This window comes from Nerophis ophidion, linkage group LG24 (assembly GCF_033978795.1).
Source record: "Nerophis ophidion isolate RoL-2023_Sa linkage group LG24, RoL_Noph_v1.0, whole genome shotgun sequence".
Classification (NCBI taxonomy): Eukaryota; Metazoa; Chordata; class Actinopteri; order Syngnathiformes; family Syngnathidae; genus Nerophis; species Nerophis ophidion.
The window spans coordinates 31734415-31761088 of record NC_084634.1 but is presented as its reverse complement, the minus strand read 5'-3'; the positions used below and the strand labels follow the sequence as shown (position 1 = coordinate 31761088).

The following is a 26674-nucleotide window of genomic DNA, read 5'->3' as shown; positions in this document are numbered from 1 at the left end:
GGAAATGCTGATTATCGGTCCTGCTAGACACCGAACTCTATTTAATAATACAACTCTAACATTTGACAACCAAACAATTAAACAAGGCGACACGGTAAAGAATCTGGGTATTATCTTCGACCCAACTCTCTCCTTTGAGGCACACATTAAAAGCGTTACTAAAACGGCCTTCTTTCATCTCCGTAATATCGCTAAAATTCGCTCCATTCTGTCCACTAAAGACGCTGAGATCATTATCCATGCGTTTGTTACGTCTCGCCTCGACTACTGTAACGTATTATTTTCGAGTCTCCCCATGTCTAGCATTAAAAGATTACAGTTGGTACAAAATGCGGCTGCTAGACTTTTGACAAGAACAAGAAAGTTTGATCACATTACGCCTGTACTGGCTCACCTGCACTGGCTTCCTGTGCACTTAAGATGTGACTTTAAGGTTTTACTACTTACGTATAAAATACTACACGGTCTAGCTCCATCCTATCTTGCCGATTGTATTGTACCATATGTCCCGGCAAGAAATCTGCGTTCAAAGGACTCCGGCTTGTTAGTGATTCCCAAAGCCCAAAAAAAGTCTGCGGGCTATAGAGCGTTTTCCGTTCGGGCTCCAGTACTCTGGAATGCCCTCCCGGTAACAGTTCGAGATGCCACCTCAGTAGAAGCATTTAAGTCTCACCTTAAAACTCATTTGTATACTCTAGCCTTTAAATAGACTCCCTTTTTAGACCAGTTGATCTGCCGTTTCTTTTCTTTTTCTTCTATGTCCCACTCTCCCTTGTGGAGGGGGTCCGGTCCGATCCGGTGGCCATGTACTGCTTGCCTGTGTATTGGCTGGGGACATCTCTGCACTGCTGATCCGCCTCCGCTTGGGATGGTTTCCTGCTGGCTCCGCTGTGAACGGGACTCTCGCTGCTGTGTTGGATCCGCTTTGGACTGGACTCATACGACTGTGTTGGATCCATTATGGATTGAACTTTCACAGTATCATGTTAGACCCGCTCGACATCCATTGCTTTCCTCCTCTCCAAGGTTCTCATAGTCATCATTGTCACCGACGTCCCACTGGGTCATTATTGTCACCGATGTCCCACTGGGTGTGAGTTTTCCTTGCCCCCATGTGGGCCTACCGAGGATGTCTTAGTGGTTTGTGCAGCCCTGTGAGACACTAGTGATTTAGGGCTATATAAGTAAACATTGATTGATTGATTGATTGAATTGATAAATGGCATTAAGGAATTTCGGGAAAACAGGGAATTTTTCCAGTTCAAGAAACAACTTAGTTTTTTTGAAAATTATTATTATAAAATGTGGAAAATGTAGTCGCCACAAAAAAAGAACAAAAACGTTTGGAAAAAAAGGGAATTCCTGGAGTTGTTTTTAACTTGGAAACATGATAGTTTGAATTCCAAGGATGAGTGGAATATGCTGAATGTGGAATAGTTTGAAACAGGTGGAAATGGTGGAAGTTTGAAAAATGACCAATTCATTTTGAATGGGAAAAATGTCCCAGAAAACAGGGAATTCTGGGAAATATGGGAATTTGTCAAGGGAAAGCCCACGATTCCCAAATAGGCTGATCAGTTTGAAGTTGGAACGGTCGGAATCGGGTGAAAAAATGTTGAAGGTAGAGTGCGCTAAAATCTGGAGAAGAAGAAGAAAGAAAACCATATGTGTGAATGCTTTAGAGTAGGAGTGGGCATTACGTCGATCGCGATCGACTGGTCGATCTCAGAGGGTGTGTCAGTCGATCTCAAGCCAGGCATTAAAAAATAGACATAAAAATGAGCAATCATCAATCATACCAAGACTTCACTTTCGTCAGTTGTTTGACATTCTCGGCACCCGAGGATCTTGTGAGATGACGCTGGCTGCTGCGAGCTCATATTTAAGAAAAAAATCACTAACAGGGCGGACGCAGAGAAACACATTTTATTTCTAGAGACTCCGTACCTACTGTCAAAACTCTAAAGACCGACTGCACAGTTCCTGTCTTCACCATAAAAGACCTGTTTCATCCTGCCTCTGCTAACAAAATAAGAGTCTCAGAAAGCTAGCGTGCACAAGCTAGCAAGCTACGGAGTTTGATGCCAATGTATTTCTCCCCCGCCCTCAGCGACCGCTTTCTCACTTGCTTGCCCACCCGCACACTCACTGACGTCACTCACCTGCTGCCAGACATTAAAGGGCCACACACATATGCTACTCTCATAACAAAGTGTTTAAAAACGAGTATGCAAGTTGGACAAATGAGATGCCAAATCCAACCACTTTCATGTGGTATTGGACAGAAAGGAGGACTTTTTTTTTCCTCCATTTGAAAATGCGGACGTTATCAGCACCACTGTCTAATTCCAATCAATGCAAGTCATCAGAATCAAATACACCAACTTATATTCTTGTCTTCATGAAAGAAAGGAATCTATGTGTGTTAAACATGCTTGTATTATCATTAAACACCATTAACTTGTTAACAAAAATGTCTCTTTCATAAATAAATAAATATAAATTATAAATAAGAATGAGGTAGATCTCCTCGACTTGGTCAATTGAAAAGTAGCTCGCCTGCAGAAAAAGTGTGAGCGCCCCTGCTTTAGACCTTTTACATATATGGTTTCTACTTCGTGGTAAATCATTTATCTGGGTCATGTCTGGAACCAATTAACAGTGATAAACGAGGAATTACTGTAATTAGTCTGTGTATATATATATATGTATATATCCATCCATCCATTTTCTACCGCTTATTCCCTTTTGGGGTCACGGGGGGCGCTGGCGCCTATCTCAGCTACAATCGGGCGGAAGGCGGGGTACACCCTGGACAAGTCGCCACCTCATCGCAGGGCCAACACAGATAGACAGACAACATTCACACTCACATTCACACACTAGGGCCAATTTAGTGTATATTTTTTAAATTCATTTAAATAAATAAATATTGTTTTTGTATCATTACTATTAATTTGACTACTAAGTATTATACCGCAGGGAATGACACCAGCGCCGTACTGTTTTAATTGTATGCATGCTTAATGATCCAAAATGAGGCATGAATACAAATAATCTGTTTTAATAATTGCAGTGTCATTTCATCTCTAATTGGATTTCAGCACACATGCAGTTCCCAGACACTAATTAAGTCAAAAGCCCAAACAAAACCTCTCAGAATGAATTATCTTAATCCAACATCAAGCATGGAAGCAGAGGGTGCAGACAATTTTATAGCCAAGTAAAGTGTTCACGTTAAGATCTTTCTGATTCTGTCACCCCACCCCCAACTCCATTAGACCGTCCACTAGCTCCCGTCAACGTGTCCGTCATGCACCTGCGAGCTGACTCAGCGACTGTATCCTGGGAGGTTCCGGAAGGAGATATAATAATTGGCTTCTCCATCTCGCAGCAAGTAAGTGTGAAAGCATGCGAGACCCGTCTGAACATGTCTGTCAATACGTTCTGCATGTGTCCTAAAAACCCGACAAGAGGCAGGACGCGCACATGCAGAGGTTCATCCGAGAAGTCAACACCACGAGTCGCTCCTGCGTCCTCTGGGACCTGGAGGAGGAGACGGACTACATCATCCAGGTCCAGTCCATCGGCCTCTATGGAGAAAGCCAAGCAAGCAAGAAGGTCCATTTTCGTACACTCAAGAAGACAGACCGCTTCCCCTCGAACAGTTCCAATCAAGGTGGGTTTAACGCCGACTGGCAGGTCATTATGTCGTAATGAGAAAGCGTATGTCCAAACCCCAAAACCAGTGAAGTTGGCACGTTGTGTAAATGTTAAATAAAAACAGAATACAATGATTTGCAAATCCTTTTTCAACTTATATTCCATTGAATAGACTGCAAAGACATTGGGAACATTATCACCAGACCTATGTAAGCGTCAATATATACCTTGATGGTGCAGAAAAAAGACCATATATTTTTTTAACCGATTTCTGAACTCTAAATGGGTGAATTTTGGCGAATTAAACGCCTTTCTGTTTATCGCTCTTTTTGCGATGACGTCAGAAAGTGACGTCTCTGTCACAGCCGCCATTTTCATTTTCAACACATTGCAAACATTGGGTCTCAGCTCTGTTATTTTCCGTTTTTTCGACTATTTTTTGGAACCTTGGAGACATCATGCCTCGCCGGTGTGTTGTCGGAGGGTGTAACAACACTAACAGGAAGGGATTCAAGCTGCACCACTGGCCCGAAGATGCGAAAGTGTCTGCCGCCAGACCCCCATTGAATGTGCCAGAGTGTTTCCACATTTCACCGGCGATGACAGACGTATGGATAACCTGCAGATGCATTTGCAACCGTAAAGTCAACGAAATCACAAAGGTGAGTTTTGTTGATGTTGACTTATGTGCTAATCAGACATATTTGGTCACAGCGTGACTGCCAGCTAATCAATGCCAACATGCTATGCTAATCGACGCTCACATGCTATTTACCGGCGGTGCTAAAGCAGACATGGCACAGAGATGTATGGATAACCTGCAGATGCATTTGCAACGATAAAGTCAACGAAATCACAAAGGTGAGTTTTGTTGATGTTGACTGCCAGCTAATCGATGCTAACATGCTATGCTAATCGACGCTCACATGCTATTTACCGGCGATGACAGACATGGCACAGAGATGTATGGATAACCTGCAGATGCATTTGCAACGATAAAGTCAACGAAATCACAAAGGTGAGTTTTGTTGATGTTGACTTATGTGCTAATCAGACATATTTGGTCACAGCGTGACTGCCAGCTAATCGATGCCAACATGCTATGCTAATCGACGCTCACATGCTATTTACCGGCGGTGCTAAAGCAGACATGGCACAGAGATGTATGGATAACCTGAAGATGCATTTGCAACGATAAAGTCAACAAAATCACAAAGGTGAGTTTTGTTGATGTTGACTGCCAGCTAATCGATGCTAACATGCTACGCTAATCGATGCTAACATGCTACTTACCGGCGGTGCTAAAGCAGACATGGCACAGAGATGTATGGATAACCTGCAGATGCATTTGCAACTATATTACGTTCCCTTCCACCCACATTTGATGCGAAAAAAACACTTACCAATCGAAGGATTTAAGTTGCTCCAGTGTCACAAGATGCGAAAGTAATGATCGTATGATCCGCACATTTTACCTGCGATGCTAACGCAGCTATTCGGCCATGCTGTGTGTGCGTCAATAGCTATTCGCTCAATAGCTTCAGTTTTTCCAACCATGCGTAATCTGTTGAATCGCTTAAGCCGCTGAAATCCGAGTCTGAATCCGAGCTAATGTCGCTATATCTTGCTGTGCTATTCACCATTGTTTGTTTACATTGGCAGCACTGTATGACGTCACAGGGAAATGGACATCCGCATCGCAAATAGCGAAAATCAAGCACTTTAAAGCTTTTTTTAGGGATATTCCGGGACTGGTAAAATTTAAAAAAAACTTCAAAAAAACAACAAGCCACTGGGAACGGATTTTTATTGTTTTTAACCCTTTTGAAATTGTGATAATGTTCCCCTTTAAAGTTCGGACTGGAAAACTTGGGGGGGGGGGTTTTGCGATCAGTTTTTTTTTTGTGCAATTATTAGTTAATTTGGAATTTGATGCCTGCAACATGTTTCAAAAAAGTTGGCACAAGTGTCATAAAAACTGAGAAAGTTGAGGAATGCTCATCAAACACTTATTAAACACTAAATCACAAGTGTCTCACAGGGTTGAACAAGCCACAATGACATCCTCGGTTCAGATCCCACATAAGGCCAAGGAAAAACTCACAACCCAGTGGGATGTCAATGAGAATGACTATGACAAACCTTGGAGAGGACCGCAGATGTGGGTGACAACCCCCACCCCCCCCCCCCCCACCCACCCCCCCCCCCCTTCTAGGGGAGACCAGATGCAATGGTCGTCGAGTAGGTCTAGCATAATATTGTGAAAGTCCAGTCCATAGTAGATCTAACAAAATAGTGAGAGTCCAGTCCATAGTGGGGCCAGCAGGAGAGCATCCCGAGCGGAGACGGGTCAGCAGCGCAGAGATGTCTCCAACCGATGCACACAATCCACCCCGGTTCCCGACTCCGGACAGCCAGCACTTCATCCATGGCCATCGGACCTGTGCACCCCCTTCCTCAAGGGATAGGGGGGCAGAGCAGAAAAGAAAAAAAAATGCAGATTACCTGGTCTAAAAAGGAGGTCATTCTATACAAATGAGTTTTAAGATGGGACTGAAATGTTTCTGCTGAGGTAGCATCTCTAACTGTTACCAGGGGGGAAATTCCATAGTACTGGAGCCCGAATAGAAAACGCTCTATAGCCCGCAGACTTTTTTTGGGCTCTGGGAATCACTAACAAGCCAGAATTCTTTGAACACAGATTTCTCACCGGGACATATGGTACAATACAATCGGCATGATAGGATGGAGATAGACCGTGTAGTATAAGTAAGTCGTAAAACCTTAAAATCAGATCTTAAATGCACAGGAAGCCAGTGCAGGAACATCCCAAACAGGTGAACAGGCTAATTGGGAACAGGTGGGTTCCATGATTGGGTATGTGAGGGTCTCTCTGTGTGGTGGGTTCTCCCGGTGCCGACAGATCTTCTGGGAGCCCGGGGGTCAGGTTTGAACGAGTCTTTTTATTGCACGCACACATACCAGGATAGCCCGCTTTTCAGCAGTCTGCGTTCTCTCGTGACTTTTCAGTCTCTCGTGTGCGTGTCTTCTCCTCCCAGCCGCAGCTCCCGTCATGGCCCCGGCCTCTGCTGATAAAGGCGACAGGCTATTAAATAATCAGCCTCAGCTGGGGCAATCTACTCACCTGCCGCTGGGCTTCGAGGCCAGGCCATACACACCCCATTTCCGCAAAAGGCGCGCCGACCACGCCCCCATCCACAGGGTATAAAAGTAGCTTCCATGAAATGGTCAGTTATTCACAAACAAGGATAGGGCGAGGGTCACCACTTTGTGAACAAATGCGTGAGCAAATTGTCGAACAGTTTAATCACAACTTTTCTCAATGAGCTATTGCAAGGAATTTAGGGATTTCACCATCTACGGTCCGTAATATCATCAAAAGGTTCAGAGACTCTGGACAAATCATTGCACGTAAACGGCAAGGCTGAAAACCAACATTGAATGCCCGTAACCTTCGATCCCTAAACTGACATCAATGTGTAAAGGATATCACCACATGGGCTGAGGAACACTTCAGAAAATTAGTTAGTAGCTACAGTTTGTCCCTACATCTGTAAGTGCATGTTAAATTTTTACTATGCAAAGCAAAAGCCATTTATCAACAACACCCAGAAACGCCACCGGCTTTGCTGTGCCCAAGTTCATCTAAGACGGACTGAAGCAAAGGGAAAAAATGTTCTGGGGTGAAACGAGACCACATTTCTAATTGTTTTTGGAAACTGTGGACGTCGTGTCCTCCAGACCAAAGAGGAATTTTTCTTGGCGCAAGGTTCAAAAGAGCATCTGTGATGGTATGCGAGTGAAATACTGCCCACGGCATGGGTAACTTACACATCTGTGAAGGCACCATTTATGCTGAAAGGTACATACAGGTTTTGGAGCAACATATGTGGCCATCCAAGCAACATCTTTTTCATGGACGCCCCTGCTTATTTCAGCAAGACAATGCCAAGCCACATTCTGCACGTGCTACATCAGTGTGGCTTCGCAGTGCCCCTGTGCCAAGTTTTTTGGAATGTGTTGCTGCCATTAAATTCTAAGTTAATTATTATTTGCAAAAAAACAATGTTTCTCAGTTTCAAACATTAAATATCTTTTCTTAGCAGTCTATTCAAGTTGAAAACGATTTGCAAATTATTGCATTCGTTTTTATTTACCTTTTATACAACATGGCAACTTCATTGGTTGTGGGTTTTGTACTTACAGCATGTATAAAAATAAGCTTAATGGAGATGTTTGGATGTTTTCCAAGGGTTTTATGGGCAGAATAGAGCGACTCCCTAAAGCTGATTTTGATTGCATTTATTTACTATTTTGAATGCATTTAAACAGAAAAACATGTTCTTGTCTTCCATAAAGAATGTGAATGATGCGCACAATTTCAAAAACGTGCAGCTTTCGTATTGTGTCATCAGCCTTTGCTTCACTGTGTTTAATTATCGCTTTGATTTTCGCTTGACACCGATTTATCACTAAGCTCATTTGGATTCTGGGCCTGCCAGACCGGTGGCCCGTATGAGGAATATAAAGGCTGATAACACTCAGACCGAGAGGACATTTATTAGGAAGAAATTGATCCCCTAATCCGCTCTGCATGCTGCATTACTATGTTATAAGAGCCCCTAAAATGAAGCCTGGTGGAGTCATTTTTCGCTATTCAGCTAAGGTTGGAAGCGCTGAAGCGTGCGAATCATTAATTTTCAACCTACGAGCCAGGCTAGCAAGTACTGTATCATGTGGGCGAAGGTGAGAAAGATAAAAGCTAGGAGCTCCAGTTCAAACCCCGGAAATGATTACTTCTCGTTAAAAACCTCTCCCAAGCTAACTAACCGTGAGAGCCAAGTGCTGAGCGGGCAAAGACCCTTGACCCCGTCAGACGAGTCTGATTCTTTGAAGAGTCTCGCAAAGTGTTCAAGTTCCTCATACAGAATTTTGGTCAGTTCAGCAAGCATCAAAGGTTGTCTTTTGCTTTTTTGAGGCACTAACATGAAGTTGCAGACGTTATGTAACAGACTTATGCGTCATTAGACGTCTTCTCAAAGTCAAGCTTATCTCGGCACGGCGAGCCCTTTCCCAGCTCCCATTAACGTACTTGTTCAGAACATACAGCTCTGATAATGACGTCTTAATGACTTCAAATTAGCTTCTCGGACACGCACTTCCTCATAATTCTATTACACCGGCCTGGCGTTATTAGCAGAGCCGATTACTTACGAAGCTTACAGGAAAGATAAGCCAAATTGTGCCTTCCTCTTAGGGATGATTAGTATAGAATTTGGGTTTATAGGATTTTAAATGTGTTTAGCTGTAAGCCACTTCATCCCTTCTATTGGGGTAAGTTGAATTGAGTCATAAAAAAGCCATAAATCAATACCATCCCCTTTCTCAAAACATGATTACGTGTAGTGTACATGGTGTTCTTGAGCATGGTTCGTAAACGAAAAAGTTTGGAGTGTGAAGCACAGTTCCCCATAAGAATCAATGTAAACATGAATTATTGGTTCAAGTCTCGACAGAAGTTGGTAGTTTTGTAAAAAAAAAAAACCTGCACACTTTGAAGACATTATTTTGTATGTATGTGTATGTATATATATATATATATATATATATATATATATATATATATATATATATATATATATATATCAATCAATCAATCAATGTTTACTTATATAGCCCTAAATCACTAGTGTCTCAAAGGGCTGCACAAACCACTACGACATCCTCGGTAGGCCCACATAAGGGCAAGGAAAACTCACACCCAGTGGGACGTCGGTGACAATGATGACTATGAGAACCTTGGAGAGGAGGAAAACAATGGATGTCGAGCGGGTCTAACATGATACTGTGAAAGTTCAATCCATAATGGATCCAACACAGTCGCGAGAGTTCAGTCCAAAGCGGATCCAACACAGCAGCGAGAGTCCCGTTCACAGCGGAGCCAGCAGGAAACCATCCCAAGCGGAGGCGGATCAGCAGCGCAGAGATGTCCCCAGCCGATACACAGGCAAGCAGTACATGGCCACCGGATCGGACCGGACCCCCTCCACAAGGGAGAGTGGGACATAGAAGAAAAAGAAAAGAAACGGCATATATATATATATATATATATATATATATATATATACATATATATATATATATATATGTATATATATATATATATATATATATATATATATATATATATATACAGTATAGGCCATTTTCTATATTTTCATTACTATTTAGAAACCCTGTTTCCATATGAGTTGGGAAATTGTGTTAGATGTAAATATAAACGGAATACAATGATTTGCAAATCATTTTCAACCCATATTTAGTTGAATATGCTACAAAGACAACATATTTGATGTTCAAACTGATAAACATTTTTTTTTTTTTGCAAATAATCATTAACTTTAGAATTTGATGCCAGCAACACGTGACAAAGAAGTTGGGGAAAGGTGGCAATAAATACTGATAAAGTTGAGGAATGCTCATCAAACACTTATATGGAACATCCCACAGGTGTGCAGGCTAATTGGGAACAGTTGGGCGCCAAGATTGGGTAAAAAAGCAGCTTCCATGAAATGCTAAGTAATTCACAAACAAGGATGGGGTGAGGGTCACCACTTTGTAAGCAAATTGTCGAACAGTTTTAGAACAACATTTCTCAACGAGCTATTGCAAGGAATTTAGGGAATTTACCATCAACGGTCCATAAAAACATCAAAAGGTTCAGAGAATCTGGTAAATCACTGCACGTAAGCGATGATATTATGGACCGTTGATCCCTCAGGCGGTACTGCATCAAAAACCGACATCAGTGTGTAAAGGATATCACCACATGGGCTCAGGAACACTTCATAAAACCACTATCAGTAACTACAGTTGGTTGTTACATCTGTAAGTGCAAGTTAAAACTCTGCTATGCAAAGCAAAACCCATTTATCAACAACACCAAGGAACGCCGCTGGCTTCGCTGGGCCCGAGCTCATCTAAGATGGACTGATTCAAAGTGGAAAGGTGTTCTGTAGTCTGACGAGTCCACATTTCAAATTATATTTGGAAACAGAGGACGTGGTGTCCTCCAGAACAAAGAGGAAAGTAACCATTCGGATTGTTATACTGTAGGCGCAAAGTTCAAAAGCCAGCATCTGTGATGGTATGGGGGTGTATTAGTGCCCAAGGCATGGGTAACTTACACGTCTGTGAAGGCACCATTAATGCTGAAAGGTCCATACAGGTTTTGGAGCAACATATGTTGTCATCCAAACAATGTTATTATGGACGCCCCTGCTTATTTCAGCAAGACAATTGTTACAACAGTGTGGCTTTGTAAAAAAAAGATTGCGGGTACTTTCCTGGCCCACCGAAAATTATAAAGCGTAAAATACGACAGCGGAGACCCCGGACTGTTAAACGACTGAAGCTTTAGATAAAACAAGAATGGGAAATAATTTCACTTTCAAAGCTTCAACAATCAGTTTCCTCAGTTCCCAAACGTTTATTGAGTGTTGTTAAAAGAAAAGGTGAGGTAACACTGTGGTGAACATGTCCTTTCCCAACTACTTTGGAACGTGTTGCAGCCATGAAATTCTAAGTTAATTATTATTTGCAAAAAAAAATAAAGTTTATGAGTTTGAACATCAAATACCTTGTCTTTGTAGTGCATTCAATCAATCAATCAATCAATCAATGTTTACTTATATAGCCCTAAATCACTAGTGTCTCAAAGGGCTGCACAAACCACCACAACATCCTCGGTAGGCCCACATAAGGGCAAGGAAAACTCACACCCAGTGGGACATCGGTGACAATAATGACCCAGTGGGACGTCGGTGACAATAATGACTATGAGAACCTTAGAGAGGAGGAAAGCAATGGATGTCGAGCGGGTCTAACATGATACTGTGAAAGTTCAATCCACAATGGATCCAACACAGTCGCGAGAGTCCAGTCCAAAGCGGATCCAACACAGCAGCGAGAGTCCCGTTCACAGCGGAGCCAGCAGGAAACCATCCCAAGCGGAGGCGGATCAGCAGCGCAGAGATGTCCCCAGCCGATACACAGGCAAGCAGTACATGGCCACCGGATCGGACCGGACCCCCTCCACAGGGGAGAGTGGGACATAGAAGAAAAAGAAAAGATACAGCAGATCAACTGAATATGGGTTGAAAAGGATTTTCAAATCATTGTAATCCGTTTATATTTACATCTAACACAATTTCACAACTCTTATGGAAACAGGGTTTGTACATTGTAGATTGTCACTGGAGGCGGGCAGCACTGTGGCAGAGGGGTTAGTGCATCTGCCTCACAATACAAAGGTCCTGAGCAGTCCTGGGTTCAATCGCGGGCTCGGGATCTTTCTGTGTGGAGTTTGCATGTTTTACCCAAGACTGCGTGAGTCCCCTATGGGTACTCCGGCTTCCTCCCACCTCCAAAGACATGCACCTGGGAATAAGTTGATTGGTAACAGTAAAAATTGGCCTTAGTGTGTGAATGTTGTCTGTCTATATGAGTTGGCCTTGAGATGAGGTGGCAACTTGTCCAGGATGTACGCCGCCTACCGCCCGAATGCAGCTGAGATAGGCTCCAGCGACCCCAAAAAGGGAAGAGCAGTAGAACATGGAAGGATGGATGGATTGTCACTGAAGGCATCAAAACTATGAATGGCCACATGTGGAAGAGTTATGTACTTAATAAAAAAAGGTGAAATAACTGAAAACATGTTTTATATTCTAGTTTCTTCAAAATAGCCACCCTTTGCCCTGATTACTGCTTTGCACACTCTTGGCATTCTGTCCACTTCAGAGGTGTGCTTGAAGCTCATGGAGAGAATGCCAAGAGTGTGCAAAGCAGTAATCAGAGCAAATGGTAGCTATTTTGAAGAATCTAGAATATAAAACATGTTTTCAGTTTCTCCAGTCTCAAACTTAATTTACCTGGGGGCCACTGGAAGCAGAAACTGGGTGAGGCTGGGCCGCAAGAAAAGATTTCTTAAAAAAATCTAACATGCACTTTTTAATGAATTCACCTTCTTTGAAAAGCTTTCCCGCCCTAGCAACAAACTTGCCAACTCTCGCGATCTTTCAGGGAAAACTCGGATATCAGTGTCCCTCCCGACAATCTCCCGGGGCAATCATTCTCCCGGTTTTCACCCGGACAAAAATATTAAAGGCGTGCCGAGATGGCACTGCCTTTGGCGTCCTCTACAACCTGCCGTCTCGTCCGCTTTTCCACCATACAATCAGTGTGCCGGCCCAGTCCCATATTGTATTAGGCTTCTGCAGACCCACGGAAGTGACTGCAAGACATACTTGATCAACAGCCATACAGGTCACACTGTGGGTGGCCGTTTAAACAACCTTATTACTGTTCAAATATACGCCACACTGTGAACCCACACCAAACAAGATTGACAAACACATTTTGGGAGAACATCTGTGTATATTGTAGCCCGGAAGACTTAGGGCTGCATGGGATTCTGGGTATTTGTCTGTTGTGTTTATGTTGTGTTACGGTGCGGATGTTCTCCCAGAACGTGTTTTTCATTCTTGTTTGGTGTGGTTTCACAGTGTGGCACATATTTGTAACAGTGTTAAAGTTGTTTATACGGCCACCTTCAGTGGGACCTGTGTGGCTGTTGATCAACTATGTCTTGCAGTCGCTTGCTGCGTCTACAGAGGCTAAATAAAACATGTCGCTGGGCTGGCATGCTGTTTGTACAGGTTGTGGAGGACACTAAAGGCAGTACCTCGACGGTGCCCCCTTAATATTTTTGTTTGGGTGAAATTCGGGAGAATGATAACCCCTGGAGGGACACTGAAATCGGGAGTCAATCAATCAATCAATCAATCAATGTTTATTCATATAGCCCCAAATCACAAATGTCTCAAAGGACTGCACAAATCATTACGACTACAACATCCTCGGAAGAACCCACAAAAGGGCAAGGAAAACTCACACCCAGTGGGCAGGGAGAATTCACATCCAGTGGGACGCCAGTGACAATGCTGACTATGAGAAACCTTGGAGAGGACCTCAGATGTGGGCAACCCCTCCCCCTCTTGGGGACCGAAAGCAATGGATGTCGAGCGGGTCTAACATGATACTGTGAAAGTTCAATCCATAGTGGCTCCAACACAGCCGCGAGAGTTCAGTTCAAGCGGATCCAAGACAGCAGCGAGAGTCCCGTCCATAGGAAACCATCTCAAGAGGAGGCGGATCAGCAGCACAGAGATGTCCCCAACCGATACAGGCGAGGGGTCCATCCTGGGTCCCGACGAGCGGTCCATCCTGGGTCTCGACTCTGGACAGCCAATACTTCATCCATGGTCATCGGACCGGACCCCCTCCACAAGGGAGGGGGGGACATAGGAGAAAGAAAAGAAGCGGCAGATCAACTGGTCTAAAAAGGAGTTCTATTTAAAGGCTAAAGTATACAGATGAGTTTTAAGGTGAGACTTAAATGCTTCTACTGAGGTGGCATCTCGAACTGTTACCGGGAGGGCATTCCAGAGTACTGGAGCCCGAACGGAAAACGCTCTATAGCCCACAGACTTTTTTTGGGCTCTAGGAATCACTAATAAGCCGGAGTCTTTTGAACGCAGATTTCTTGCCGGGACATATGGTACAATACAATCGGCAAGATAGGCTGGAGCTAGACCGTGTAGTATTTTATACGTAATTAGTAAAACCTTAAAGTCCCATCTTAAGTGCACAGGAAGCCAGTGCAGGTGAGCCAGTACAGGCGTAATATGATCAAACTTTCTTGTTCTTGTCAAAAGTCTAGCAGCCGCATTTTGTACCAACTGTAATCTTTTAATGCTAGACATAGGGAGACCCGAAAATAATACATTACAGTAATCGAGACGAGACATAACAAACGCATGGATAATGATCTCGGCGTCTTTAGTGAACAACATGAAGCAAATTTTAGCGATATTACGGAGATGAAAGAAGGCCGTTTTAGTAACGCTTTTAATGTGTGACTCAAAGGAGAGAGTTGGGTCGAAGATAATACCCAGATTTTTTACCGAGTCACCTTGTTTTATTATTTGGTTGTCAAATGTTAAAGTTGTATTATTAAATAGAGGTCGGTGTCTAGCAGGACCGATAATCAGCATTTCCGTTTTTTTGGCGTTGAGTTGCAAAAAGTTAGCGGACATCCATTGTTTAATTTCTTTAAGACACGCTTCCAACTGACTACAGTCCGGCGTGTTGGTCAGCTTTAGGGGCATGTAGAGTTGGATGTCATCAGCATAGCAGTGAAAGCTAATACCGTATTTGCGTATGACGTCACCCAGCGGCAGCATGTAGATGGGAGTCCCCCCGGAAAAATCGAGGGTATGCAAGTATGACGCTGTAAAGCACCATTCATATAAAACTCGCGGGCCACACCAACATTAAATTTTCACATCAAGGTGCGGGCCGCGTGTTTGAGGCCCCTGATGTAAATAGTCATGAGAATAAAGAAAACACATTGAATGAGGAGAATGTGTGTCCAAACTTTTGGCCTATACTGTATGCATTTTCTAGTTGACACGGTAGCCCCTACTACATGTGTTCAAAAATGTCTTTGCACAGAGCAGGAAATTTCAAATAGTCAATTGCATGTATGGAATCCTGAAAGAAAAAGAAAAAAAACATTAACATGACACTTTAGCAAAAAAGCATAAAACATGTCTGAGTAAGTAACTAACTATGTCTTCTAAAACCTGGAGCCACAGTTGACTAAATTCGGGATACACCATGGACTGTCCTTCATTTGCAGGGTTTAGAAAATGAGGAAGGACAACTTTGTAAAACAGAAAATAAAATTAAATGTGCTTAGTTTAAGAGGGGTCAGATGCAAAAATTAAGAAGAAAAATAATTAGCGAGACAAAAACAGCAGCATCTCCAAGGGGACGGATATGGAACGGAGAATAAAAATAGGCACTCAACAACTGCACGATCTGTTAATGTTAGCTTAATTTAAGAAGGGACAGACAAAGAAAATGGAGAAGAAAAATAAATAAAACTAAGTACAGATGTGACGTTCCCAAATAATTTAGTCTTAACCGCTCTTTTAAGCAAACTATGATAACCGATTCAGTATTAGCAATTGCCCACACCGCATGTGCGTGCCCCCGGACTTGGGACTGGACTAGAAAATGAGTCAGTCAAAGGAAATGTGGCAAAAGAAACATTTTTATTTACATTTTAATTCTGAGCTAAGTTTTATAATGTTAGAATGTTCTTGTCTAACAATTTTTTTTTAGGTGTGAGAAATTTAAAGTATTGGTTGGACAAGTCGCCACCTTATTGCAGGGCCAACACAGATGTGAGTGTAATTCAAACCAATAGACCAGACCTGGGCAAATTAAGGCTTCAAATTAATCTTTTCAATCTGGCCCGTTGAACATTCCCAAATATATTTTTTTAGATCTTTAAGATGGAAACTGTAATTGCTATTATGATGTGCAGTGATGTTTTCCAATGACCGTATGTCTGGAACAAAAAAAGTATTTCAAGGGTTGGAATCTGCGCTTTTGCATGATATACTAGTTACTAGGGGTGTAACGGTACACAGAAATTTCTGTTCAGTACATACCTCGGTTCAGAGGTCACGGTTCGGTTCATTTTCGGTACAGTAAGAAAACAACAAAATATAAATGTTTTGGTTATTTATTTACCAAATTTGCAAAATCTTCCACCAAAAATATTTTTCTTAGTGGAATATTTGATGGGAAGTAATGGGAACCTTGGATAGGTCAATAATTCATAATAACATTGATTTTGATTCAATATTATTTTTCGAGCAATGACAGTTTGAAAGAAAAAATAACAGCTTTGTTTTATTAGTCAAATTGCAATTTGAGAGTATTTTTAGAATGTGCCATGGGCCTTTAAAACATTAGCTGTGGGCACCCCCTGCTATAGATAATAAAAAAAATCAAATCTGATAAATCTATGGGTAAAAAGCAGAGCCTGTCGCGCATGCCTGTTTATCACAACTCTCTCACTCTCTCTGTCTCTGCCCTTCCCTCATGAATGCTGCTGCGTGCACAATTTGTTTTGTTTTTAACCCTGAACGTACATTGAAAATACACACAACCCTAACTTAAAATGCCGGACATTTGAGGCATTTAAGAAACTCCACCCGGACAGCCCTGCAAAAGAGGACATATCCGCTGAAAAGAGGAGGTATGGTCAGTCTACCGTAGCCCGGCCGCTGCTAGCATGTGTGTTGTGTCTCGGTGTGCATTGTTTACACAACGTGCAGTACGCTACTTAATATGTCCGTGTGGAAACTCGTTCCATATACCTCCGAACCGGACCAAAATCCCCGTACCGAAACGGTTCAATACGAATACACCCCTACTAGTTTCTATGGTAATCAAATTAGTTACTATGGTAATCTAAGTCACAGCAGCTCAGACGAGGTACCAAGCAGTGTGGGTGGGGAGCGTTTCCACAGAGTGTCTGCCTGACAGGGACAGAGAGGGAAGGAGATTTTTACAACAAAGTTCTAAATAGAATAGAATAGAGTTTTATTGTCATTATTTCAATGAACAGGTTCAAAGAACAACGAAATTGGAGCAGCTCCTCCTAAGGTGCATATACAATATGGTAGTATAAATAGTAAAAAAAAAGATAGAGATGACAGATGTATATATGTATATGTATCCACACAGATGCTTATCTGCATGCATATGAATATATATACACACATACATAAAACATTATTGCACATTGTAGTCTGAAAAATAAATAAAGCTTAGTGATATATCAGATATATCAAAATATAGGTGTTTTTTTTTTTTTACTCTTCGTATTCATATTCCACCGTGTTTTTTGCCTTTTTGTTGCGTTTCGCTTGATTGTAAAATATGTCGATCGAAATGGGGCGGGACGTTCATGTGTGGTCAATATCCAGTGTTTTATCGTTCATAGTTAGTAATGTAAATCCATCCATCCATCCATTTCCTACCGCTTATTCCCTTTCGGGGTCGCGAGGGGCGCTGGCGCCTATCTCAGCTACAATCGGGCGGAAGGCAGGGTACACCCTGGACAAGTCGCCACCTCATCGCAGGGCCAACACAGATAGACAGACAACATTCACACTCACATTCACACACTAGGGCCATTTTAGTGTTGCCAATTAACCTATCCCCAGGTGCATGTCTTTGGAAGTGGGAGGAAGCCGGAGTACCCGGAGGGAACCCACACATTCACGGGGAGAACATGCAAACTCCACACAGAAAGATCCCGAGCCTGGATTTGAACCCAGGACTGCAGGAACTTCGTATTGTGAGGCAGACGCACTAGCCCCTCTGCCACCGTGAAGCCGTAATGTAAATCACACATTCTTTATTTTTATATACATTATGTACAGTGTTATTCAGTAAAACAATGTAAAATGCCATTTTGTTTTTAAGGCGGTCTGTTATAACGTTTTTAGCATTCAATAATCCGGTGGCCATGTACTGCTCGCCTGTGTATCGGCTGGGGACATCTCTGCGCTGCTGATCCGCCTCCGCTTGGGATGGTTTCCTGCTGGCTCCGCTGTGAACGGGACTCTCGCTGCTGTGTTGGATCCGCTTTGGACTGGACTCTCGCGACTGTGTTGGATCCATTATGGATTGAACTCTCACAGTATCATGTTAGACCCGCTCGACATCCATTGCTTTCCTCCTCTCCAAGGTTCTCATAGTCATCATTGTCACCGACGTCCCACTGGGTCATTATTGTCACCGACGTCCCACTGGGTGTGAGTTTTCCTTGCCCTTATGTGGGCCTACCGAGGATGTCGTAGTGGTTTGTGCAGCCCTTTGAGACATTAGTGATTTAGGGCTATATAAGTAAACATTGATTGATATTGCGAGGTTTTGTATTAGTGTTCCTAAAAATTGATATACTGGCCCACAGACACACTTTTTTCTCTAAATTTTGCCCCCGAGTCAAAACAATTGCCCAGGCCTGCAATAGAGTAATATTGGTGTGCATTTAAATTAGTCCGATCCCCATCTTATCTTATAACTGTTGCCACTGATTGTTCCCTTGATTAAAAAAACAAGGATAGTAACTAGGCGATCTTTGAATGGAACAGTTCCTCAAGATCCAACTTCCTTTAAAGAGCCATAAATCCCATCTTTAAGACAAACCCATAAAAAAAACACATTTTATTATTTAGTATAAGAGGGGACAGACAAAAATCAGAGAACACAAATGGACAAGATACAAACAACTGCTAGGGCTTGTTTAGCTTAATTTAAGAAGGTATGTATAGGGAAAATAGGCAACAATTTAAAAGGATAAACAAAATAGCAACATCGCCTTCTGGTGCTCGGTTTAAGAGGGGACAGACCAAGGTAGAGTAGAGAACAAAAAGGCGAACAAAACACAGTTCAGAAGGAAAAATAGCTAATTTTATTGGAACAAAGTAGTTATTTTTACCTATAATATATTTTAAAATATTTATTAACCAGCAGGTGACAAAGCCTCCGATGTTGGCGTGAAAAAACAAAGTCGCATAAAAAGGAATATTTTCAGGTCTTAAGTAGGTGAGAGACCCCCTAAGTGTGTCTGCTGTTTAATATTTCAAAGCGCTGAGTCACACACAACAAAGACTGCGACACAATAACTACACGCTCAGTGTTTAATGAGCCTTTATAAAACACACACACACACACACACTAAAGCAGACCTCCCTCCGTTTTTAATGGTTATCACATGAGAGGAGATAACTCCTGGATATTTGAGGGTTACGCTTTCTTGACACGCAAAAAGGATCACTGAGGTAAGTGGAGGGTTGGAGAAGTTCCAGAATGTTCTAAATGTAAGTCAGTCTTAGATGAGCATTCATGCTACAAAATGACATTGACTCCACAGGTGTTAAACTTAAAGCCCAGGGGCCAGATTTGAAGAAATTACCATATCTTTTCTTACAGAATGTATTAGAAAATTCCGTTATGACAGAAAAAATACATGTATTGCATGCGATTACATATCTTTTAAACCTGGGATATCCAAACTACGACCTGCGGTCCAAATGCGGCCCGCCAGCCTCTTCAATTTGGCCTTTGAGACGTCATGAGTTCGCATAGCATCGCACAGCAAAGTGCTTTAAAATGTATCTTAAATACCAGGTGGTCTTTGAATGCTACGCATCGGCTGCCATCTTGTCGGCAATGTGAGTAAGCCATATCAATGACCCTTAAAAGTACTCTGACATGGTGGCATGGCATTTACCTATATGACACAATCCAAACAACCTTCCATAGTCATGGTGCAAAAAAAAACCAATTTGGCCTTTGAGACGTCATGAGTTCGCATAGCATCGCACAGCAAAGTGCTTTAAAATGTATCTTAAATACCAGGTGGTCTTTGAATGCTACGTATCTGCTGCCATCTTGTCGGCAATGTGAGTAAACCATATCAATGACCCTTAAAAGTACTCTGACATGGTGGCATGGCATTTACCTATATGACACAATCCAAACAACCTTCCATAGTCATGGTGCAAAAAAAAACCCAATTTGGCCTTTTAGACGTCATGATTTCGCATAGCATCGCACAGCAAAATGCTTTAAAATGTATCTTAAATACCAGTTGGTCTTTGAATGCTACGTATCTGCTGCCATCTTGTCGGCAATGTGAGTAAACCATATCAATGACCCTTAAAAGTACTCTGACATGGTGGCATGGCATTTACCTATATGACACAATCCAAACAACCTTCCATAGTCATGGTGCAAAAAAAAAACCCAATTTGGCCTTTGAGACGTCATGATTTCGCATAGCATCGCACAGCAAAGTGCTTTAAAATGTATCTTAAATACCAGGTGGTCTTTGAATGCTACGTATCTGCTGCCATCTTGTCGGCAATGTGAGTAAACCATATCAATGACCCTTAAAAGTACTCTGACATGGTGGCATGGCATTTACCTACATGACACAATCCAAACAACCTTCCATAGTCTTGGTGCAAAAAAAACAACAATTTGGCCTTTGAGACATCATGAGTTCGCATAGCATCGCACAGCAAAGTGCTTTAAAATGTATCTTAAATAACAGGTGGTCTTTGAATGCTACGTATCTGCTGCCATCTTGTCGGCAATGTGAGTAAACCATATCAATGACCCTTAAAAGTACTCTGACATGGTGGCATGGCATTTACCTATATGACACAATCCAAACAACCTTCCATAGTCACGGTGCAAAAAAAAAACATGTAACTAACATAAAGGTCAACACTGTGAAAAACATCCAAACACCATAAAAAAAATGTCAAAATCACCCCTATTTTAATTAATTCGAGTGCATGATGGGAAAAATGTAAAACTTTCTACATACTTACCCATGTTTTAGCTGCTTGATATTTCTGATTGATTACAAAACTTTGAGGTCGTTACGGAAGTACACAAGGTAGGAGTCAAACTTTTACATACTCCTTGATATCCATTATATAAATTATATTTCCATCATATAAAAGTACTACGTACACACACACACACACACATATCTACAGTATATGTATATATATATATATATATACAGTGTATATATATATACAAACCCCGTTTCCATATGAGTTGGGAAATTGTATTAGATGTAAATATAAACGGAATACAATGATTTGCAAATCATTTTCAACCCATATTCAGTTGAATATGCTACAAAGAAAACATATTCGATGTTCAAACTGATAAACTTTTTTTTTTTCTGCAAATAATCATTAACTTTAGAATTTTATGCCAGCAACACGTGACAAAGAAGTTGGGAAAAGTGCCAATAAATACTGATAAAGTTGAGCAATGCCCTACAAACACTTATTTGGAACAGGTGTGAAGACTAATTGGGAACAGTTGGGTGCCATGTTTGGATATAAAAACATCTTCCCAAAAAATGCTCAGTCTTTCACAAGAAACGATGGGGCGAGGTACACCCCTTTGTCCACAACTGCGTGAGCAAATAGTCAAAAAGTTTAAGAACAACGTTTCTCGAAGTGCAATTGCAACAAATTTAGGGATTTCAACATCTGCGGTCCATAATATCATCAAAAGGTTCAGATGAATCTGGAGAAATCAATCCACGTAAGCGGCATGGCCGGAAACCAACATTGAATGACCGTGATTTTCGATCACTCAGACGGCACTGTGTAAAAAAACAACATCAATGTCGAAAGTATTTCACCACATGGGCTCAGGAACACTTCAGAAAACCACTGTCACTAAATACAGTTGGTTTCTACATCTGTAAGTGCAAGTTAAAGCTCTACTATGCAAAACGAAAGCCATTTATCAACAACGTCCAGAAACGCCGCCGGCTTCTCTGGGCCCGAGATCATCTAAGATGGACTGATGCAAAGTGGAAAAGTGTTCTGTGGTCTGACGAGTTCACATTTCAAATTGTTTTTGGAAATCTTCGACATCTTGTCATCCGGACCAAAGGGGAAGTGAACCATCCAGACTGTTATCGACGCAAAGTTCAAAAGCCAGCATCTGTGATGGTATGGCGGTGCATTAGTGCTCAAGGCATGGGTAACTTACATATCTGTGAAGACACCATTAATGCTGAAAGGTGCATACAGGTTTTGGAACAACATATGCTGCCATCAAAGCGCCGTCTTTTTCATGGACGCCCCTGCTTATTTCAGCCAGACAATGCCAAGCCACATTCAGCACGTATTACAACAAAAAAGAGTGCGGGTACTTTCCCGGCCCGCCTGCAGTTCAGACGTGTCTCCCATCGAAAATGTGTGGCGCATTATGAAGCGTAAAATATGACAGCGGAGACCCCGGAGTGTTTAACGACTGAAGCTCTACATAAAACAAGACTGGGAAAGAATTCCACTTTCAAAGCTTGAACAATTAGTTTCCTCAGTTCCCAAACATTTATTGCGTGTTGTTAAAAGAAAAGGTGATGTAACACAGTGGTGAACATGTCCTTTCCCAACTACTTTGGCACGTGTTGCAGCCATGAAATTCTAAGTTCATTATTATTTGCAAAAAATAAAATAAAGTTTGAGTTTAAATATCAAATAGCTTGTCTTTGTAGTGCATTTAATTGAATATGGGTTGAAAGGGGATTTGCAAATCATTGTATTCTGTTTATATTTACATCTAACACAATTTCCCAACTCATATGGAAACGGGGTTTGTATATACTGTATATACTTATTTTTTGACCTTACAGTAGTAACATTTTTATTACAGGCATATTATAATGTATTAAATGTGATGTTTTCTGTGTGTAGATGACCCCGCTGTGCAGGGCCTGGACAGGTCCAGACATCTGCAGACTGGAGAGGTCGTCATCATAGTGGTGGTCTTGCTCATGTGGGCTGGTAAGTTTATTATTCAGCAACATGTCCATCAATAGGACAACTGATTTCATTAAGAAACGTTCAATGACATTTTTGAAAATTAGAATACATGTTTTTTATTACAAAAAAATAATAACAATGCTAACAAGAATGTGAATGCTCCAATGCTGAAGTTGAACTGAAATGCTGACAGAATGTAATATGAATGTAAGAATAGTTTGAATGTTGAAGAGTTTGAATTTGCAGGAAAACCGGAATTTGGTTTGGAACTTGGGAAAGTGTTAGTTTGAATGTCCAAAATAAGTGGAATGTTTTGAGTAGGTTGAAAAATGTGGGAATTTTGCAACTTGCAAAAATGTCCCATTCATTTCAATTCATTTCAATGAGAATTTCATTGAAATTCTGGAAAAGAGGGAATTGTTTTTGAAAATGCTAAAACATTTGAATGCTGTGAATTAATTGGTGTTGGAATTTTTCAAATCGGTCGAGAAATGTTGAAGCAGTAACATTATTAATTGAGAAATTGCATTTGGGAATTTCTGGAAAAAACGGGAGTTTTTCCAGTTCAAATAACTTCCTTTTTTGTTCTGATTAAGAGGAATGTTTTGACAGTGGAATGGTTGAGGTGTGTTGAAAAATGTAGGAGTAGTAGTCGAGAGAAAAAAGAGTGAGAAAAGGGTTTGAAAAAACGGAAATTCTGGGAATTCATGGAACATTTTTGAACTTCGAGAAAATAATAGTTGGAATGGCTAGGATGAGTGGAATATGGTGAAATGGTTTGAATCGGTTGAAAAATGTGGAAATGGTGGAAGTTTGGAAAATGGCCAATTCATTTTGAATGGGAAAATCTCCCGGAAAACCTGGAATTATGAGAAATCTGGGAATTTTTGGAATTTGTCAGGGAAAGCTCGCTATTCTCGAATATGCTGAACAGTTTGAAGTTGGGACGGTTTCAATCGGACGAAAAATGTGGAAGGTAGAGCGCACCAAAATCTGGAAGAGAAGAAAATAAATAGAAAACATTTGGTGTAGAAAACCATATCTGTGACTGTTTTGGAGCATTCATACAATTAAAAGTGTGTTTTCATATGTATCTTAATAAAAATATTGTATATATGGTGACTTTGGATTATGTTTAGTAAGACTAAATTGGCCTGAGTGTGTGAGTGTGAATGTTGTCTGTCTATCTGTGTTGGCCCGACGATGAGGTGGCGACTTGTCCAGGGTGTACACCGCCTTCCGCCCAATTGTAGCTGAGCTAGGCGCCAGCGCCCCCAGCAACTCCAAAAGGGAAAAGGCGGTAGAAAATGGATGGAAGATGCCGTACAAGCTGATTAGAAGAAAAGTTGTGATTATTTATGTTAAATGTCATGTATTGAAAAAAAAAATATTTATAGCTTACTGAATAAAATGTTTACAAAAAAAGATAAAAAATTAACAAAAACATGTATTTTACTATGAAAAAATGTTGGTAATATTGGTAATTTACAGTAATACACTTGATATTCAGTTGGTTGCTATACAACTTAACTAGTTGACCAATTAATTGTTTTCCCTTCAAAAAAATAACGAGTTATGAAATTATTATTTTTGAGAGAAACAGACACATATCTACTGTAATCAGCAGTGCTATTGTATTAAAACAACCCGAAGTAATGCTTTAATTAAAAAAAAAAAAACACCATTAAAGAGGCTTCACGGTGGCAGAGGGGTTAGTGCGTCTGCCTCACAATACGAAGGTCCTGCAGTCCTGGGTTCAAATCCAGCCTCGGGATCTTTCTGTGTGGAGTTTGCATGTTCTCCCCGTGAATGCGTGGGTTCCCTCCGGGTACTCCGGCTTCCTCCCACTTCCAAAGACATGCACCTGGGGATAGGTTGATTGGCAACACTAAATTGGCCCTAGTGTGTGAATGTGAGTGTGAATGTTGTCTATCTGTGTTGGCCCTGCGATGAGGTGGCGACTTGTCCAGGGTGTACCCCGCCTTCCGCCCGATTGTAGCTGAGATAGGCGCCAGCGTCCCCCCCGCGACCCCAAAAGGGAAAAGCGGTAGAAAATGGATGGATGGAACACCTTTAAAGTCAAGTTGATGGCCCCCAGGAATGCCTTGTTTATTTTTGTGAATTGGTTCCGGGCAGGACTGAGATAAATGAACTTCCTGAAGTAGGGATCATTAATTATAAATCAAATATTTATATAGCTGAGCATAAAAAAATTTCACTTTCTTTTAAATACATTTTGAGAGCCATCTATACATACAATAATCCAATATAGTAATGCTGCCTGAGGCTGGCCAATCGTTGGCCGCGATACCGAACACATGATCTGATTGGGTTGGTCTCTTTTAGTGGCTAATACTATGGTAGTATCGATATTTTTAGTTTATTTAGCAACTTTTATGCTTAAACGCTCAATTTACGCCAAATAATTTGTGGAATGTGCTGAAAAAACATTGTTGTTTTTTTAAATCTGGAATGTGTAGGGGTGTAACGATACACCCAAATTTCGGTTCGGTACGTACCTCGGTTCAGAGGTCATGGTTCGGTTCATTTTCGTTACAGTAAGAAAACAACAAAATATAAAGGTTTTGGTTATTTATTTACCAAATTTGCAAAATCTTCCATCCATCCATCCATCCATTTTCTACCGCTTATTCCCTTTCGGGGTCGCGGGGGGCGCTGGCGCCTATCTCAGCTACAATCGGGAGGAAGGCGGGGTACACCCTGGACAAGTCGCCACCTCATCACAGGGCCAACACAGATAGACAACATTCACACTCACATTCACACACTAGGGCCAATTTAGTGTTGCCAATCAACCTATCCCCAGGTGCATGTCTTTGGAAGTGGGAGGAAGCCGGAGTACCCGGAGGGAACCCACACATTCACGGGGAGAACATGCAAACTCCACACATAAAGATCCCGAGCCTGGATTTGAACCCAGGACTGCAGGACCTTCGTATTGTGAGGCAGACGCACTAACCCCTCTGCCACCGTGAAGCCCGCAAAATCTTCCACCAAAAATATTTTTCTTAGTGGAATATTTGATGTGAAGTAATCGGAACCTTGGATCGGTCAATGATTCATAATAATATTGATTTTGATTCAATATTTTGTTTTGAGCAATGACAGTTTGAAAGAAAAAAAAACAGCTTTGTTTTATTAGTCAACGTTGCAACTTTTTCTAAATTACATTTAGCCTTCAAGATTTTTTAATTTCACTTTTGTTGATGTTTTTGCTTATTTTGATACTATTTTAAGATTGTGCCGTTGGCCTTTAAAACATTAGCTGTGGGCCGCAAATGGACACTTTTAAAACCCCTGCTATATATAATAAAAAATATAATCTGATAAATCTATGGGTAAAAAGCAGAGCCTAACGACGCATGCGCTTTTATCATAACTCTCTCGCTGTCTCAGTCTCTGCCCCTCCCTCACAAATGTTATTAACCCTTTCTTAACCCTTTCTTAACCCTGAACGTACATTGAAAATACACGCAACCCTAACTTAAAATGCCGGACATTTGAGGCATTTAAGAAACTCCACCCGGACAGCCCCGCAAAAGAGGTCATATCTGGTGAAAAGAGGAGGTATGGTCAGTCTATCGTAGCCCGGTCGCTGCTAGCATACCGTGTGTTGCGCTTCGGTGTGCATTGTTTACACAACGTGCGGTACGCTACTTTATACGTCCGTG

General features: G+C 41.6%; 1 protein-coding gene across 1 annotated transcript in view; it reads left to right on the top strand.

Moving 5' to 3' along the window:
• The window catches only part of fndc4a (fibronectin type III domain containing 4a), a 107136-nt gene that overhangs the window by 67175 nt on the left and 13287 nt on the right, over positions 1 to 26674 (top strand). Inside the window, exons 2-4 of the mRNA XM_061886081.1 lie at positions 3282 to 3397; positions 3475 to 3679; positions 22914 to 23003. Coding sequence (XP_061742065.1) covers positions 3282 to 3397; positions 3475 to 3679; positions 22914 to 23003 — 411 coding nt within the window. The remainder of the gene's footprint in view (positions 1 to 3281; positions 3398 to 3474; positions 3680 to 22913; positions 23004 to 26674) is intronic.